A 15672-nucleotide genomic window follows, 5' to 3' on the forward strand; every position below is an offset into this window, starting at 1 on the left:
CACCAGCAGGGTCCCGGGCTACCTCCCCCAGCGCCCATGTTGCCCCCGACTGTCCCCCCCCATGACTAAAACGTAGCCTTAATAATAAGTTAATAAAAATGAAATAGGCTTTTAGTATGCAATATAAGCAATATTCAAAAGATTGTTATTTTCTGATCTTAGGGTTCACATCTGGCTGAATTTTTCTGTGGATGTTCAGTTTTAGTTAAGTCAAAAAGCATAATAATGACACCAGACTGTACTTTTGAAGCACATTATAGTCTACAAAGCTGCTTTTTCATTTCTGTTGCTGAAATTTAGTTCATAGACTGTAAAAGATACAAATAGATGTGGATTAATATTTTTCTCATTAAAGAAGCAAATTAATTGAATTACAAACATTTAGTAAGTTACAGTAGTACGATCCCCACATGACTTCCATTATCATTAATGAGAGTCATGTGGGAGGTCCTCTGGCAACACTGAAAAAAAAATTACTCTTCAAGACGTATGGTGCCAAAAGCGATGAGGTTTACAGTGTTTTCAGTCATCTGGGTTCAGTGGGGCATCCCTTTCATTTTCTTCTTGTCGTGTCTAGGTGTTGAAGAATACTAAACTGAAAATATCTTTGCTTTTGTCACTTTGTGCTAGCATCCTAAGGGGGAGTGACTAACTAGCAATACTTTGGATTTTTTATTACGTGATGCATTTATTTGTGTTGGTGTGTGTATCTAGGTACATGTACTTGCATGTTTGATTTCCAAAGAAATTAAATAAACTTCAGTTTACAAAACACTATGTACTTCTGCAATGTTATCAGATAATTACTTAACTTATTAAATATTTAATACTTTTAACTTAATTTCATCTTGACTTCCTTTAAATTAAATGACTCAAAAGATCCTCTCTCTTAGGCAAGAGGTACATACTCCAGAACTGATCCATCATCTTCACAAACCTCTTACGTGTCTCCATTATTCATAATTTTGTCATGCTTGTTTCTGATGTCTACAAATTTAACCGTTTCCACTGCCACAACCTTGTAGTTTTTCATTGCATGGATTCCATTTCTGCTGAAATTTGGACCATTTCTTTGTCTTTTTTTGCATTGGGTTTCTAAGTCCTATTTCTTAAGATTTCAGCAGGCCCAGAATGTTGCATGTACAATATACCATGATCACACCAACCTAATCCTGTATGAACTGACCTGGATTCCCAAGATCTAGTTTATAATTGCTCTCTTTGTTTTAAAACCTTCCATGTTGCTTTTTTACTCTTATTTTTTAGTACTACCTCCTATCTGTTGTTTCATGCAATCTTGCCACTGCTGGTGAGAAAACTTTCCCCTCTGCTTCTCATGCCATCTGGAAGAACCTTCCTGAATCTCTCCATTTCATTTAAAAACTTGTCTGAAAATAGATCTCTTGTGGCTTGGATGTACCTCTTAATATCTTTCTCCTTCTCCTTTTTATTACGTAGAAGAGGAAAAGATTTGTCTGAGAACAGTCAGTTAAAAAGCCAGGAACCTATTATAAGTGCCTCAGAAGTCAACAGTATTGTGTCCTAGATCAATGTGAACAAAGGCAAAGCAAAAGCATATGCAGCTGTGTTTCCTGAATAAGAGATACTTGGATCTTACTTAGTGCCTTCCAGCCAATCTCAAAACACTTTACAAGATTATGAATTAAGTTGACTTAACAGTTGGCTGAACAGAGGTTTTCATAGATTCTAAGGCCGGAAGGGAGAATCATAATCATCTAATCTGACGTCCTATATAACACGAGCCATAGAATTTTCCCAAAATAATTCCTAGAGCATATCTTTTAGAAAAACATCCAGTCTTGATTTTAAAATTCTCAGTGCTGGAGAATCCATCACGATCCTTGATAAACGGTTTCAGTTGTTAATTACTCTACCCATTACAACTTTATGCTTTATTCCTGGTCTGAGTTTGAGAGTAACCATTTTAAAATTCTTTCCCAAAATGAAGTCTTCCAGATATTGGAAGAGAACATGGTAATACATATATTGACTGGCTTGGTCAGCCTTAAGATTTATTATCTCCTGAGATAAAAGAAAACAAAACAAACAAAATCAATATTTGTGTTTTTGTTTTGCTTCTGGTCAAACTTTGATCAGCTGAACAAAAGCCAGTATCTGCTTTTTACTGACATGGGTAAAATTTTCTGTGAAGGACATTACACAAAATAAAGCTAAATTGTCTTTATAAATAAGGTGTGATGTAACTTATCAAATGTTAATATTTCATTTTTGCATAGCAAATAAAATCAGAGGCTTTTCTACAGCATCATGTGCAGTAGCATTAATAGTTAAAATAGTGAATGTTGTTGTATAAAGTCATAGAGTACTTATGAAAAAATTGACATAATTTATCAGTGTGCATTTCTGACCACTAGGTCTCTGATTCTGCAAATGCTTGCTTGTGTGTTTTATATTTAACTACAAGCTTATACTCAAGAGTTTCCAGGATTGGAGCCTAAAACTATACATACCGAACACTGAATATACACTTAAAGCCATGATTTCCACACAGGCAGCCTGTGACTTGCTGCGGAGAATAATACGCATCTTGTATCTAAGTAAGAGACTTCAAGGACAGCTGCAAGGAGGAAGCAGAGAAATAACAAAAGCTGCCCAGAGTCTCAATGAACTTGGTGAGTCCTCTTAGTTATTTTAGTGGCATTTAAGTTTCTGCTCATGAGAAGTGCAGTTTTAGTTTTTGATTTTTTTTTTTTAAAGATGAAATTAAAGAATTGTCTATTTCCTGATCTGAATGAGAGACCAAGGGTATGTTTACACTGCAATGTAACCCCTAGGTTAGTAGAACTCGAGTTAGCAAACTTTGTGTTTATTAATTTAGGGATTGAGCATCTACACTCACTTGCAACCCTAGATTAGGAATTGTTGAGTCCTGGGTCACAACCTTGGGCTCCCACGTCTACACTGCATTATGGGGGCCCAAATCCAACCGCACATATCACAGACTTCCTAGCACCTTCCCAGAATGTGGGAGCTCTAGGCCTTTGTTGATGGTGCAGTGTGGGAAAATTTGACTATCCAAAGGATGAAGAAAGTTGGCGTGTGGGATACTTTTGGCGATTTCCCAGAGCACAAGTCCAGTGGGGCTGTGTCTACGCTGCAAATAGAGCTTGAACCCTAGGTCCCAGCTTGACTCAGGGTTGAACCCTTCACCCCCATGAGGTTCTAGGACCTGGGTCAGAGCCCTGGAGCGTGATTTGTGTGTAGACAGAAGGAGTGTTAGGTTTGAGCCTGAGTTTGAACTTGGGCTTATACTGTAAAGTAGACATACATTTTTCATGAGGCTTACCTAGATACAGTTGACTAATTACAAGAGAAATCCTCTGATAATGAGTTACATGTTGGGCAAAGACTTACTTAGAGTAGCTAATTTCATATCAACCTGTGACTACATGGAATACCTGCAGAGAGAGAAGGTTATTTAGCAATAATAATGTTGGCTTTTGAAAGCCATTATTTCATTGGGTTTAGAGTAGGTCATATTTTGAATTAAATGTATTTTGTTTCTTTAAAAAAAAATTAGCCAAACTTGTGGCCTTTCAGAAAGTCATTTTAATCTCTCAGATCTCAGTAATAGCTGCTGTATACAAAATCTTAGCAGCTGTTGTTATTTCTTCTTTGATTTAATGGTATTTAAATTCCATCTTCTAAAAATAGAATATGGGAGGACTGAACAATTAAACATTCAGAATTATCCTAAGGTTTGTTGTGCATATTTGTCGTTGCTGATCTTTTCATACTCTGTAATCAAAAATTATTAGATAATCATTGTCTTTTTATAATTAACAGATGCTATTATGCAAATGAGTCTATATTTATTTATTTCTTTTATTAGAACAATTGGATGAAAATGTTTAAGTATCAGCCATAATGTTCTAAGTTAGAATAGTGAAGTGTACAAACCCATTAGCTCGCCAATGCATCTTTTGTTTTAACCAGGTCTTAAGCAAAGTAACTAATTCAAGTAGTTAGTGCGATTAATTTGAATGCAATAATTAGTTAAATTGAATGTTAGTTAAATTTAGCTTTCAAAAGTTTTTTTTTAATTTACAGTGGTTTATACCATCTGAGTATTAGCCTTATGCTTTTTTTTAAGGCTCTCTGTCTGTATCACTCACTATCTTTCTATACCACTTTAAGTGATGTGCAAGACCTTGTGGACTTTCAGAAATCTAAATAATAAATACATAAATAATAAAGGTTTCAGAGTAACAGCTGTGTTAGTCTGTATTCGCAAAAAGAAAAGGAGTACTTGTGGCACCTTAGAGACTAACCAATTTATTTGAGCATAAGCTTTCGTGAGCTACAGCTGTAGCTCACGAAAGCTTATGCTCAAATAAATTGGTTAGTCTCTAAGGTGCCACATAAATAATAAATACATTCATGTAGGTGTCACTGTTCTCATATTTCATGTTGAAAAACTGCTATCTTTTTCTAATGCTTACGAAGGTCTATTAATACATTTTCTCTAAGGGTGGTAACTTGAATTGTGTGCCCTGGTTAAGTAGCCCTGGTAGAGTCTCACTGCTACGAGACAGAGGGTGGAATCCTGGCACCGTTGAAATCAATGGCAAAACTCCCCTTGACTTCAGTAGAGCCAGGATTTCACTCCAAGTGCTTGCTATAGTGAGCATTTGCAGATCTGAGTCCTTAGATACTAAATATACCCATAGGCTTTTCTGACCATTTCTGTGTTTTAGCATTTACAGAACATTGATTTAATGTTTTTTACTTAATTCAAACTAACAACTGTACCACTGAATTTGTGACCAGATGTCTCCTTTTATGGAGGTTTTTAGCTGGTCTTGATTTAAAGATCATTACTCGGTTGGAGGAAAAAATAACATAGTAATAAAAGCAAGTTCTAAATGTTAGGTGGAGATGTTTTAAAAAAAATTCCTACTTTATCAGAGGAAAAACAGAAATCATTTTTTTTCTCTTTGAAGGATTTTATTAAGGTGGTGGTATACCACAGCGCTTCAAAGCATTGCAAAGACATATTAGGAGTTATATAGTTTTACTCTGGAGATGTCAGTAGCAACTACATATTTAAAGTTGTATGGAGATTTTTCACTTAAAACAGGTCTAAAACCTGTCTTTCACACTTGAATGACTACATTTAGTCTCAAAATTTGGCACAATAAACTCTTTATAGGACAACAGAATTTTCTACGTAAGTTCAAAAGTAAAGCATTTACTATCTTTTTGTGGCGGAAACATTAAAAATGCTCCCTTTTTTGAAACATTTTCTGTTTCTTCTAACATTTCTTTGTGATTATTTAGTTACAGCAACCCAATCAGATGTTATGCTGAAACTGGATGAAAAAAGATCTTAAGTTAAAATAGCATAATATATATATGTGTGAGTGTGTGTCATTTTTCATTACCAGTTTGTGTGCACAGATTGATTCTCTAGATATCTACAAAATACTAAATTCCCTGCAATATGTATCTGCAAGTAGAAATTACCATATTGGATCAGACCAGTGGCCCAGTAGGAGATAAGAGAGGTCTAAAAAAAGCCAGAATGGACAGCTATTGGATAACCTGCCAATGAATGTGGTGTTTATTTTTAATCCCGTCAATTATTTTATTCCCTAATGCATAAGGATTTATCTCTCTTGTTGTTTTAAAAATATATGTAACTGATGTTCTCGTTATCCATATTAATGTCTAATCCTTTTCTGACTCTACTAAACTCTTGGACTCAGTATTATTTTATCATATTTGTCTCTCTATTATGTAAATACTGAATTTGTCTGTTTAATCACATATGTATGTAATACTCTCCTCAAGAGGGGGGAGAGGGGATAGTGACCTCACTTTATACACATTTGCTAGTTGGCCTGGATGAGCAAGTGGGGAGCACATGCTGAACCCTTTCAAAAGATATAGCAGGAGCTGCTCTCACCCGCACTTGGCCTGCTCTGGTTGGTTGATTTTATTATTTAGACTTCTGTTCTGAAAGGCCTTTGACAAGCTCTTGCACAAGAGGTTTCGAAATGGTCACTGGGTGAGAGGCAAACTATTGTCATCAATCAAAAACTGGATAAGAGACAGAAGGCTACTGATAGGATTAAATGGTTAATTTTCAAATTAGCAAAAGGTTAACAACAGGGTACCCCTATGTTCTCATCTAGGTCTAATTTTAATATTGTAATTTATTAATATTCTGGAGGGGGGGCAGCAAATAGTGGGGTGGTAATATACAGATTATAGTTACTTAAATTAGTTATAACCAGAGAGGACTGTGAGAAACTTCAAAGATCTAACCAAGCTAGGTGAATGTGTGGTGTGATGGCTGGCAAAGTTCAGTATTGATGAGAAATGCAAAGTAATGCACATTGGAGAGAAAAAAACATATGTTCCTAGGTGCTTCTCCAGTGCTTCTGCCAGGCACAGTGCCTTGAGGAGCTCCTTCTGATGTGGAGCACCATTGCATTGGTCATGAAGCTGTAGCCTTACAGCCACAATCATTGTCTGCATGTCATACAGTAATACAAATCGTGCATAGGCACAAGAAGGCAGAATTAGTTCTATAAGAAAATTAACTGTTTTTTCACTTTTGTGCTTGTAGAATATTAACAATAATTCTAAGGTAACTTTTTTTTTTGTGGCCCATATGTTCCCCTCCTTTGCAAAAACACATGAAGTAGAACATAAACTAATTTACAAACTCTTCAGCTCTTTTAGAGCTACAAAACCTTTGAATTCTCTCTTGACTGAGGCGCCAACCCCTGTCCCAGACTAGGGGCCTGCTTTCTATGCAGCTGGTCAGGTATATGAACGTTTTGCAAAAGAGAACATTCACACTTTCCAGACAGCCCCTCTGTGGCTTTTTCTAGGATTTTCCTTCCCACAGCACAACACTAGGTGTCTTAGTACTGGTGTTATCATTTGATTCAGCAATGTTTTCCTGTTGAGAACAGTAACCAATGCAAAAGAGAGAATGGAGGAAAAAAGGAAAATGAAGTGTGTTTAATCAGTTCATATTTAAGAATAATTTCTGCACAAGATGTGGAGTCCTAATCTTATATTCCAGGTTTATTTTATATCTCTGGGTCAGCATGGCTTTGTTCTTTAACAATTTATCATCATGGTATTTGAACAAGTCTTATTACAAAGCTTTATAAAGGAAAGCCTCCCTGCTTCTAGCTGGCCAAGATTTACTACCATGGGCTACGGAAGTTCATGGGAAAAATATCAATGTCCTAGTGAATGAAGTTCCGAGTTGTAGTTGTATAAGCAGTGTGGACAGCTGCTCCTACAAAACCAGGCCCTGTGACAACTTCTAGCTGTGATTCAATGCAGAAGAAAATAAAAAGACGTGTACACTAAATAAATTCTATAAGAGGATCAATTGCTTTACTGGGAATAAACATACAACTTTGAAATTAGAAATTTTTGAAGATATGCAGAGTCAGTAGAGCACAAAATACTTCTTGTTACTGAGGGAATACAAATATAAAATAAAAATAATTTACCTAAGCAATAGTATTATCATCGGGAAAGAAAACCTTCCTGTGCATGAACAGGAAAGCTCAGTGATATATAGGTTGTTTGGTTTTTAAATTAAACTGCTTGATGTTAAATTTACTGCAGGGAAGTTAGGTCTCTGGGAGCCATGGCTAATGACATGCTGGAGTCTTTGACTATTGTGATTAGAAAATTAAATTGAAAAGGCACAGGCCTTTCCTTATCGCTCTTGCAGATAAAATCATAGATAAAGAAACTCCTGAAAGACCTTCTGCTTTAGTTCACCTCTCTGACCCAAGTACTTTTTGTTCCAAGTGCTCATTATGTGATTAACATTCAAATTAACTCCAGAATAGGTTGCCATGTTGTTTCCATTTTACAAAAATTTAATACCTGCAAACTATGTCAAAAGTAATTAGGCTAAGCAATATTAATTATAGGGGAGGGTGGCACTGGACAGCTGAAATCAAATGCCATACTTCTAAATTCCTTTGCACTGCTTGCAGGTTAGTTTTTCAGTTCTCAGGCAGCTGACTTCACTGGTATTTGAAAAAATACCATATTACTTTGCAAAATCTAAATCTTTTTGGGGATGGTGATGAATAATATTTTGTTTGTCCATACATGAAGTACTACTTGTCAGTATTCAAGTAACACATGAATAATTAAGACCTAAATTGTTGTATTAGTTACATATAGCAACTTAATTTATCAGTGTGCTTTCATACTTAGGTCTGGTCTACACTAAGACATTATGTCGGTATAACTGCATTGCTCAGGGGTATGAAAAATCCACACCCCCAAGTGACGCAGTTAAACTGACCTGACCCCTGGCGTAGACCGCATTAGGTCAACGGGAGAATTCACCCATTGACCCTAGCTTCTGCCTCTTGGGGAGGTGGATTATGTATGCTTATGGGAGAACCCCTCCTGTCAGCGTAAGTAGTGTCTTCACTGAAGCACTACAGTGACACAACTGCAGTAGTATTTTAAGTGTAAACAAGCCCTCAGTTAGTATACTTAGCTCCCACTTTTGGCTCTGGCCTCCAACCTCTGACTCTGACCCTTGCTTCCATTTCCCTGCTCTAGACGCTTGCTCCGGCCACTAGGCCAGACTGCCCACAGCTCCATCCCTAAAAGATTGTGATATCTATTTTTCACAGGATTAAGTTTTTAGTTCTCAAAGATGCTCTAATAATTTGATTGTTTGCTAAAATCCAGTGTATTCATAGAGTTTTATTCCCAAATATGAAGACCTCATCAGAGGGCTGTATTATGTAAATTTTAAGACATGATTTAATAGTCTGTTTTGTTACTCTAAAAAAGTTGAATCTTAATAGTTATATTGTTGTAATGCCTTAATGTCCAATTTGCAGAACATGTCAGAAGTTAATATTGTATTACAGTGCATTTAAAAGAGCATTCAATGTATCATGTACAGTATTTTTAGTTGTTGCCCTCTGGTTGTAAATCTAATGAAGACTACTGTTGTGTATTTCCCCACTTTTTGTGGGGAGGAGGGTTTCTTATTTCCCTCCTGCCCCCTTTCTTCTCCTCTTGTTCCCTGTCTTACTGGAAAACTCTGGCTCTGCAGCCTCGAGGCTGCCTCCTTCTCTGGCCCCAGATGCTGCTACTTCATTATTATTTATTTGGATTACCATATAGTAACTAGCAGCCCCAGTCATGGACCAAGACCCCATTGTATTAGATGCTGTACAAACAGAACAAAATCTGGAGCTTCAGAAATCACACCGCTGATTCACGTGTGACCGTAATGAAGATTTCAGCAAGGAAATGGTAACAGAAATGAACAGACAAATACTAGAAAAGAAGAGGGTGGCAATGGGATGTAAAGATATCTTCACGTTGTGGTGAGATTGGTGAGACCAGTAATGGAGAGCTTCACTGGTACTGCAGTCACAGCTTATGTTAGGTTGCATTTAAATTCTGTTGTGTGCTACCCTGTGATATCATACGCTAGTAGTGCTTGTGTCTGCAGGACCTTCAGTCCCTGTGGGAAAGTATGATAGCATATCCACTTCCTAACAACACCCTTTAGTGACTGTAGGAATAGCTTAGATGTACTTCAGCAGTGGTTCCAGTGATGTGTGGCCTTCAAAGCAAATGAAGGAGAAAACTGGGGCATTGTAGGGGACTGAAACAGAGGAGTTGGGAATGATGCCGTAGAAATGAGGAGCAGAGAAAGTGGTGGAAATACAGGACATAGAGAAGAAATTCACACTATTAAATGAGAGAAAGTAATAAGCAAATAGTTTAATTTCAAGGGCGCAGCAGGTTTTATGAGTTTCTTTTGACTACTGATCGAACATAGTGAATGTAATTGAATATATAGCTAAAGAAATTCAGAAGTAAAACTTCTGTCCTTATAATTATCAAATTACCCTCTCGCTGTTTTTTTAAAGAATCCTTATCTGATAGACAAACATGATATAATACCCCTGTTTCTGTTTCTGCGTTTCTGCTAATGAATGCCTAGTCTCTATGAGGAGGATTATTGTATCCCAGATGGCATATGAAATTGGCTCTTGTTATAGTTTTATCCCATGATTTTTCTGAAACAATGTTTGAGTTTAAGTGTTTTTATGCTTGGCAGCCGGACAACCATATTCACACTGGAGAGTGTCAAAGGATTTGAAAGAACCATTAATATAAATATTCCCCAAGATGTGGATGCCCATGTTTAACCAGATATAAGATGAGTAGTACTTCAATTACTAGAATCTTCAAAGTGGCTTTGAGCCAGAGTTGTGGTTGTAGGATCTAACTTGGGATCTCTGTGAATGATTTTTGAGTCCATGGACAAGATATTTTGCAACTAGATAGTCACAGTGATTTTATAAGTCTTTATCCTTATGGATATAAGGTGAAGAGGTGAGTCTCAATTTTAGTCTAAGAATGGAAGATTTATCTTTTGTCAAGAGCTGAAGGCATTGTACAAGCTCTAAAGTGTCAAAATTTTAAATCCAGAACTTTGCAGGTCAGTTGGGGTAAACCAGACCTACATGTGACAAAGGAGATAGAAGGAATTAAGACTATAGCTCTGTGCAGGAAGAGAGGACACAGGAAAGAGAAGAAAAGGAAAGGGATTATCCCCAGGTTGTAAATGGAGGTTAATTGTAAACCTTTAAAAATAATTTTTAAAAGAATATTTTTAAATTTTGTAAGTTGCTAATAAACTGTAACAAACAAGATCAGTAGGGAAAAGTCTGAAACAATTCCTCAGAAACTCTTACTTTTCAAAATAACTAAACAGAAACCATTATCAACTGAAAGAGAGGAGTGGGTGGCTGTGTGTGTGTTGTGGAGGACAGGCATTAAGATGATTGTGCTTGGAATAATTGATGAAAATGTGGACATTGACCCGGACAATGTTGTGTTTTATAATTAGGGCCCTACCAAATTTCTGGACATGGAAAAATGAGTCACGGACTGTGAAATTTGATCTTCCCTGTGAAATCTGGGGGAGGGGAAGCCTAATGTGTGCTGGACTCCAGCTGCTAGTCCTGGCTGTGCTGGGGAGGGATGGAACTTCCTTTTCCTCTGCAGTTGCCGGTCCTGGGCTGGGTCAGACCCATCTCCAGGAATCTCCCCTGGCTGCAGGAAGCTCCATGGCTGCTGATTGGGAACCCAGCTCTGGAGGCTGTGCTGCAGTGAGCGCTCTTCCTGGAGCAAAAATATGACCTATAACTGTAAATTGGACAAGATTATTAATTCATTTGGCAAGTCTCCACTTCTGATGTTGCACATTGGAACCAGTGACACAGCATTACATGGAATTATGCAAATTATAGAAGATTTTGTGGAACTTGGAAGGGAGCTGAAGAAGAGGAAAATTCAAATGATGTTCTTTGAGATCCACAATGTCTTCCAATCCACAAGTGAAAGAAGGTAGAAAGTACTAGAGGTGAACTGTTGGCTGCACGATTGGTATGAAGTTGAAAGTTTTGGTTTTATGGAACATTGGGCCAAATTCTAGTGAGAGGGGACTGTACAAATGGGACAGCTTGCATCTCCACAAAGAGGGGGCTATTCTTGATTGGAGACTGTCTGGAGCAGTCAGGAGGGCACAAAGGAGGCAAATGCAATATAAACAAACTTAGTATGTGTAGTGAACAAATTGAACGGATGTGACAAAAATATGAAGAGAAAAAAATTTTCATTTGCCAATGTGCCAGTGCTAGGTGTCTGGGTAACAGGTATGAGGAACTGGAGATTCTAATTGATGAGAAGAAATTTGATATTATTGACATTACTGAAATTTGATTTTCTAACACAAAAGGTATTTCACCCAACATGAGGAAACTCATATTTTGGACCTGATGAGGGAGACCACTGAATTGGAAGTTGGTGTTTGCCTAAGGTCCAATGATCAATATGGACAAACAAAGGACAGTCCCAATCAATAATGTGTATATATATACTTGGTGTTTTAAAAGGGCTAAATTATTAAAACTGAGGAAAATTATGGGAAAAAAATTGGGAGATATGAAGGGGTGAACTAGGCCTGGAGGCCTCAGAGTCCTATGATACCCAGTCCCAGAGAGGAGCAGAAGAGAAGTCCTCCTACCGGGGAAGCAACCAAAGAGGGAAGCTACAGGGAACAGCCAATCAGGGCCCAGCAGGCTCACATAAAAGGAGCTTCAGGGCCAGAGTCAGTCAGTTGCTGCCTGGAGCTGGAAGAGAGAGAACTGTGTTCCTGGCTGGCTGAAAGAGCAGCGGGGCCTGGGCAAGCAAGAGAAAGCTCCTGGCTGGCTGTTGGGACTGAGTAAGGACTGAGCACAGGGAAGGCTGCAGGAAGACAGTGGAGACATGGAGGAAGCCCTGGGGGGTACAGCCCCATCAAAGGGCCAGGACAAGTTAGACTGCATACCCAGAAGGGGTTTGTTCTGTTTCACATACAGACCATGTGTGAGACTTGGCCAGTCACTGAAAACCTGCGTGAGAAACCACTGACAGGGGTCACCACAAACTGAGAGACTGAGGGCACGTGCACTTGACCAAGACGTGCTTGCAAGAGGTGGGTGCCAGCCTGTTAGAGGAGGTAAAAATTAGACAGAAAAATGTGAGTGAAAATTGAGATTTCTATAAGAAGAGTTTATTAGATGGACAAAAAGCCACAATTCCACAATCAAGAAAGAGGACAACTTTGGCTATAACCCCATCCTGGTTTAGTGGTTAAGTGATGGCAACAAAAACAAAAAACAAAAACATGAGGAAATAGCAGATGACATAAATGAGAAGTTATGAACAGTAGAAAATTGATAAGGGAAGTTAAAGACATAGGGAAAATCCATGGCTGGCTGTGTTAATGACAATAAGGAGGAGTTTTAAAAAGTAATATTAGAACAAAAAAAAATCCTAGCAATGATATAGGTCCATTACTAGATGGGGATGATAAAATTGATGATGATGCAGAGCAGGCAGAAATATTAAATAATTATTTCTGTTCTATGTTTGGAAAGAAGGAGGAGGATGTATATGTGTTACATGAGGATGAAGAAGTATTTTCCAGTCCATTCGTAACAAAGGAGGGTGTTTAACATCCACTGAGAATCCAAGAGTCCTAAAAGAGTTGGCAAGGAGCTCTTTGGCCCACTGATATTAATTTTTTAATAAATCTTGAAATACTGGGGAAAATCCAGAAACTGGAAGAGTTCTAATGCCAATATTAAAAAAGGACAAGTGGAATGATATAGAGCTATAGGCCAATTAGTCTGACATCAGTCCCAGGCAAAATAATACAAAAGCTGATACAGGATTCAATTGATAAACAATTAAAAGATAGAAATATAATTGCCAGTCAGCCTGGCTTTGTGGAAAATAGGTCTTGTCAAACAAACCTGATTTCACTCTTTTGAGATTACAAATTTGCCTGGTAAAAGTAATTGCATAAATGCTTTTAGGTTTTTATAATACACTTAGACTTTTGTAAGGCGTTTGAGTTAGTATTGCACAACATTCTGATTAAAAATAGCATTATAAAATATCAATAAAGCACATCTTAATTGCATTAAGAACTGGCTGGCTGACAGATCTCAAAAACTAGTTGTCAGTGGAGAATCATCATTGACTGGGAGTGTTTCTAGTGGGGTTTTATAGGGATTGGTAGAAGGACTGACATTCAACAGTTTCATCAGTGATCTGGAGGAAAGTATAAAATTGTTGTTGATTAAACTTTTGTGACTGAAACAAAGATTGATGAGTGGTAAATAACAATGAGGACAGGCAGTCATATAGAGCGATCAGGGTCTCCTGGTAAGCTGGGCCCATTCAAACAAAATGCAAAGTTATACATGTATGAACAAAGAATGCAGGCCATACCTACAGAATGGGGGACTATATCCTGGAAATCAGAGACTCTGAAAAGGATCTGGGGGTCATAGTGGACAAGCAATTGAACATAAACATTAGTTTCACGCTGAGGAAAAACGGGCTAACATGACCTTTGTATGTATCAGTGGGAATAGTGAGTCAAAGTAAGGAGGTGATTTTTACCTCTGTACATGGCACTGGTGAGAGTGATGCTGGTTCTGGTGTCAATATTTTAGGAAGGAAGTTGAAAATTGAAGTGTGCATAAAGTGCATAAAGTGTGCATAAAACAGCCACAAATATTAGTTGAGTCCTGGAGAAAATGCCTTACAGTGAGAGACTTAAGCTAACTGATTGAGCTCTTTATCAGAAAGAAGATTGAGAGGTAACTTGATTACAGTACATAAGTACCTTCACAGGGAGAAAATATCAGGTGGTAAAAGGCTCTCTAATCTTGTGGAGGAAGGCATAACAAGAACCATTGGGCTGGAAGCCAAAGCCAGACAAATTACAATTAAAATAAATCAAATATTTTTAACAGAAAGGATGATTAACCACTGGAAACAAGGGAAGTGATGGATTCTCCATCTCCCGATGTCTTCAAATTGAGAACAGATGCCTTTTCTGGAAGACATGCTTTACACAAACGCAAATTATGCTTTAGTCCAGGGGTGGGCAAACGCCGGATCTGGCCCATCAGGGCTTTGGATTCAGCCCGTAGGATTGCCACCCCCGTGGCGGTAGAGGCACCACGTCCCTGCAGCCCGTAGGGGTCCGGGGGGGGCAGAGGACTCCATGCACTGCCTTCGCCTGTGGGTACCTCCCCCAAAGCTCCCATTGGCTGGGAACTGGGAACCGCGGCCAATGGGAGCTTCGGGGGAGGTACCCACAGGCAAGGACAGTGCGCGGAGCCCTCTGCCCCTCCTTCTCCAGGGGCCGCAGGGATGTGGTGCTGGCTGCTTCCGGCAGTGGTGCCAGGCCAAGGCAGGCAGGCAGGGAGCCTGCCCTGGCCCCGGTGCGTGCCACTGCCACCCCAGAGCCGCTCCAGCTAAGTGGCGCTGGGCTGGAGCACGCACCCTGCCGCACCCCTCCTGCACCCCAAAACCCTGCCCTGAGCCCCCTTCTGCACTCCTCCCTGCACCCCTGCCCTGAGCCCCCTCCCACACTCCGCATCTCCCCTCACCCCAAACCCCTTCCCTGAGCCTCCTCGTACGCCCTGTACCCCTCCTCTGCCCCAACCCCTTGCCCTGAGTCCCTTCCTGCACACCTCACCCCCTCCCACATCCCACACTCTCTCCCGCACCCCAACCCTCTGCCCCAGCCCTACATTCATGGCCCTGCATGCAATTTCCCCACCCAGATGTGGCCCTTGGGCCAAAAAGTTTGCCCACCCCTGCTTTTAGTCAAACACAGGTTACTGGGTTCAATACAGGGATAACTGGGTAAAATTTAATGTCCTGTGATATACAAGAGGACAGACTAGCTCAAATGGTCTCTTCAGACCTTAAACTGTGAACCTATGAGAACCTATAAGGAACCTGATCAATTATGGACATAAATGGAAATTGCCAAGCCATCCTAGCGAGCATCTCTTTCAAACAGACTCACGGTGCTGCTTCTCCAGTTTTATCTGGTTGAAAACATGCCTTCAACATAGAAGAAAAAAGTCTTTTGGTGAATCCAACCCACTTCAGCCAAAGAATGTGTGAATAACTTGTACGCTAGAAAATTGTTTTGTGTTTAAACATGATTTGGAATACGCTAACTGGCAGATATGATGCTTACTATGACTCTGTGGTCAGTCCAGCTAAGGGCAAGATGTGTTC

General features: G+C 39.1%; 1 protein-coding gene across 1 annotated transcript in view; it reads left to right on the top strand.

Annotated features, from left to right (window-relative positions):
• The window catches only part of COG5 (component of oligomeric golgi complex 5), a 304028-nt gene that overhangs the window by 27781 nt on the left and 260575 nt on the right, over positions 1 to 15672 (top strand). Inside the window, exon 6 of the mRNA XM_074942459.1 lies at positions 2534 to 2654. Coding sequence (XP_074798560.1) covers positions 2534 to 2654 — 121 coding nt within the window. The remainder of the gene's footprint in view (positions 1 to 2533; positions 2655 to 15672) is intronic.

This window comes from Natator depressus, chromosome 1 (genome assembly GCF_965152275.1).
Source record: "Natator depressus isolate rNatDep1 chromosome 1, rNatDep2.hap1, whole genome shotgun sequence".
Classification (NCBI taxonomy): domain Eukaryota; kingdom Metazoa; phylum Chordata; order Testudines; family Cheloniidae; genus Natator; species Natator depressus.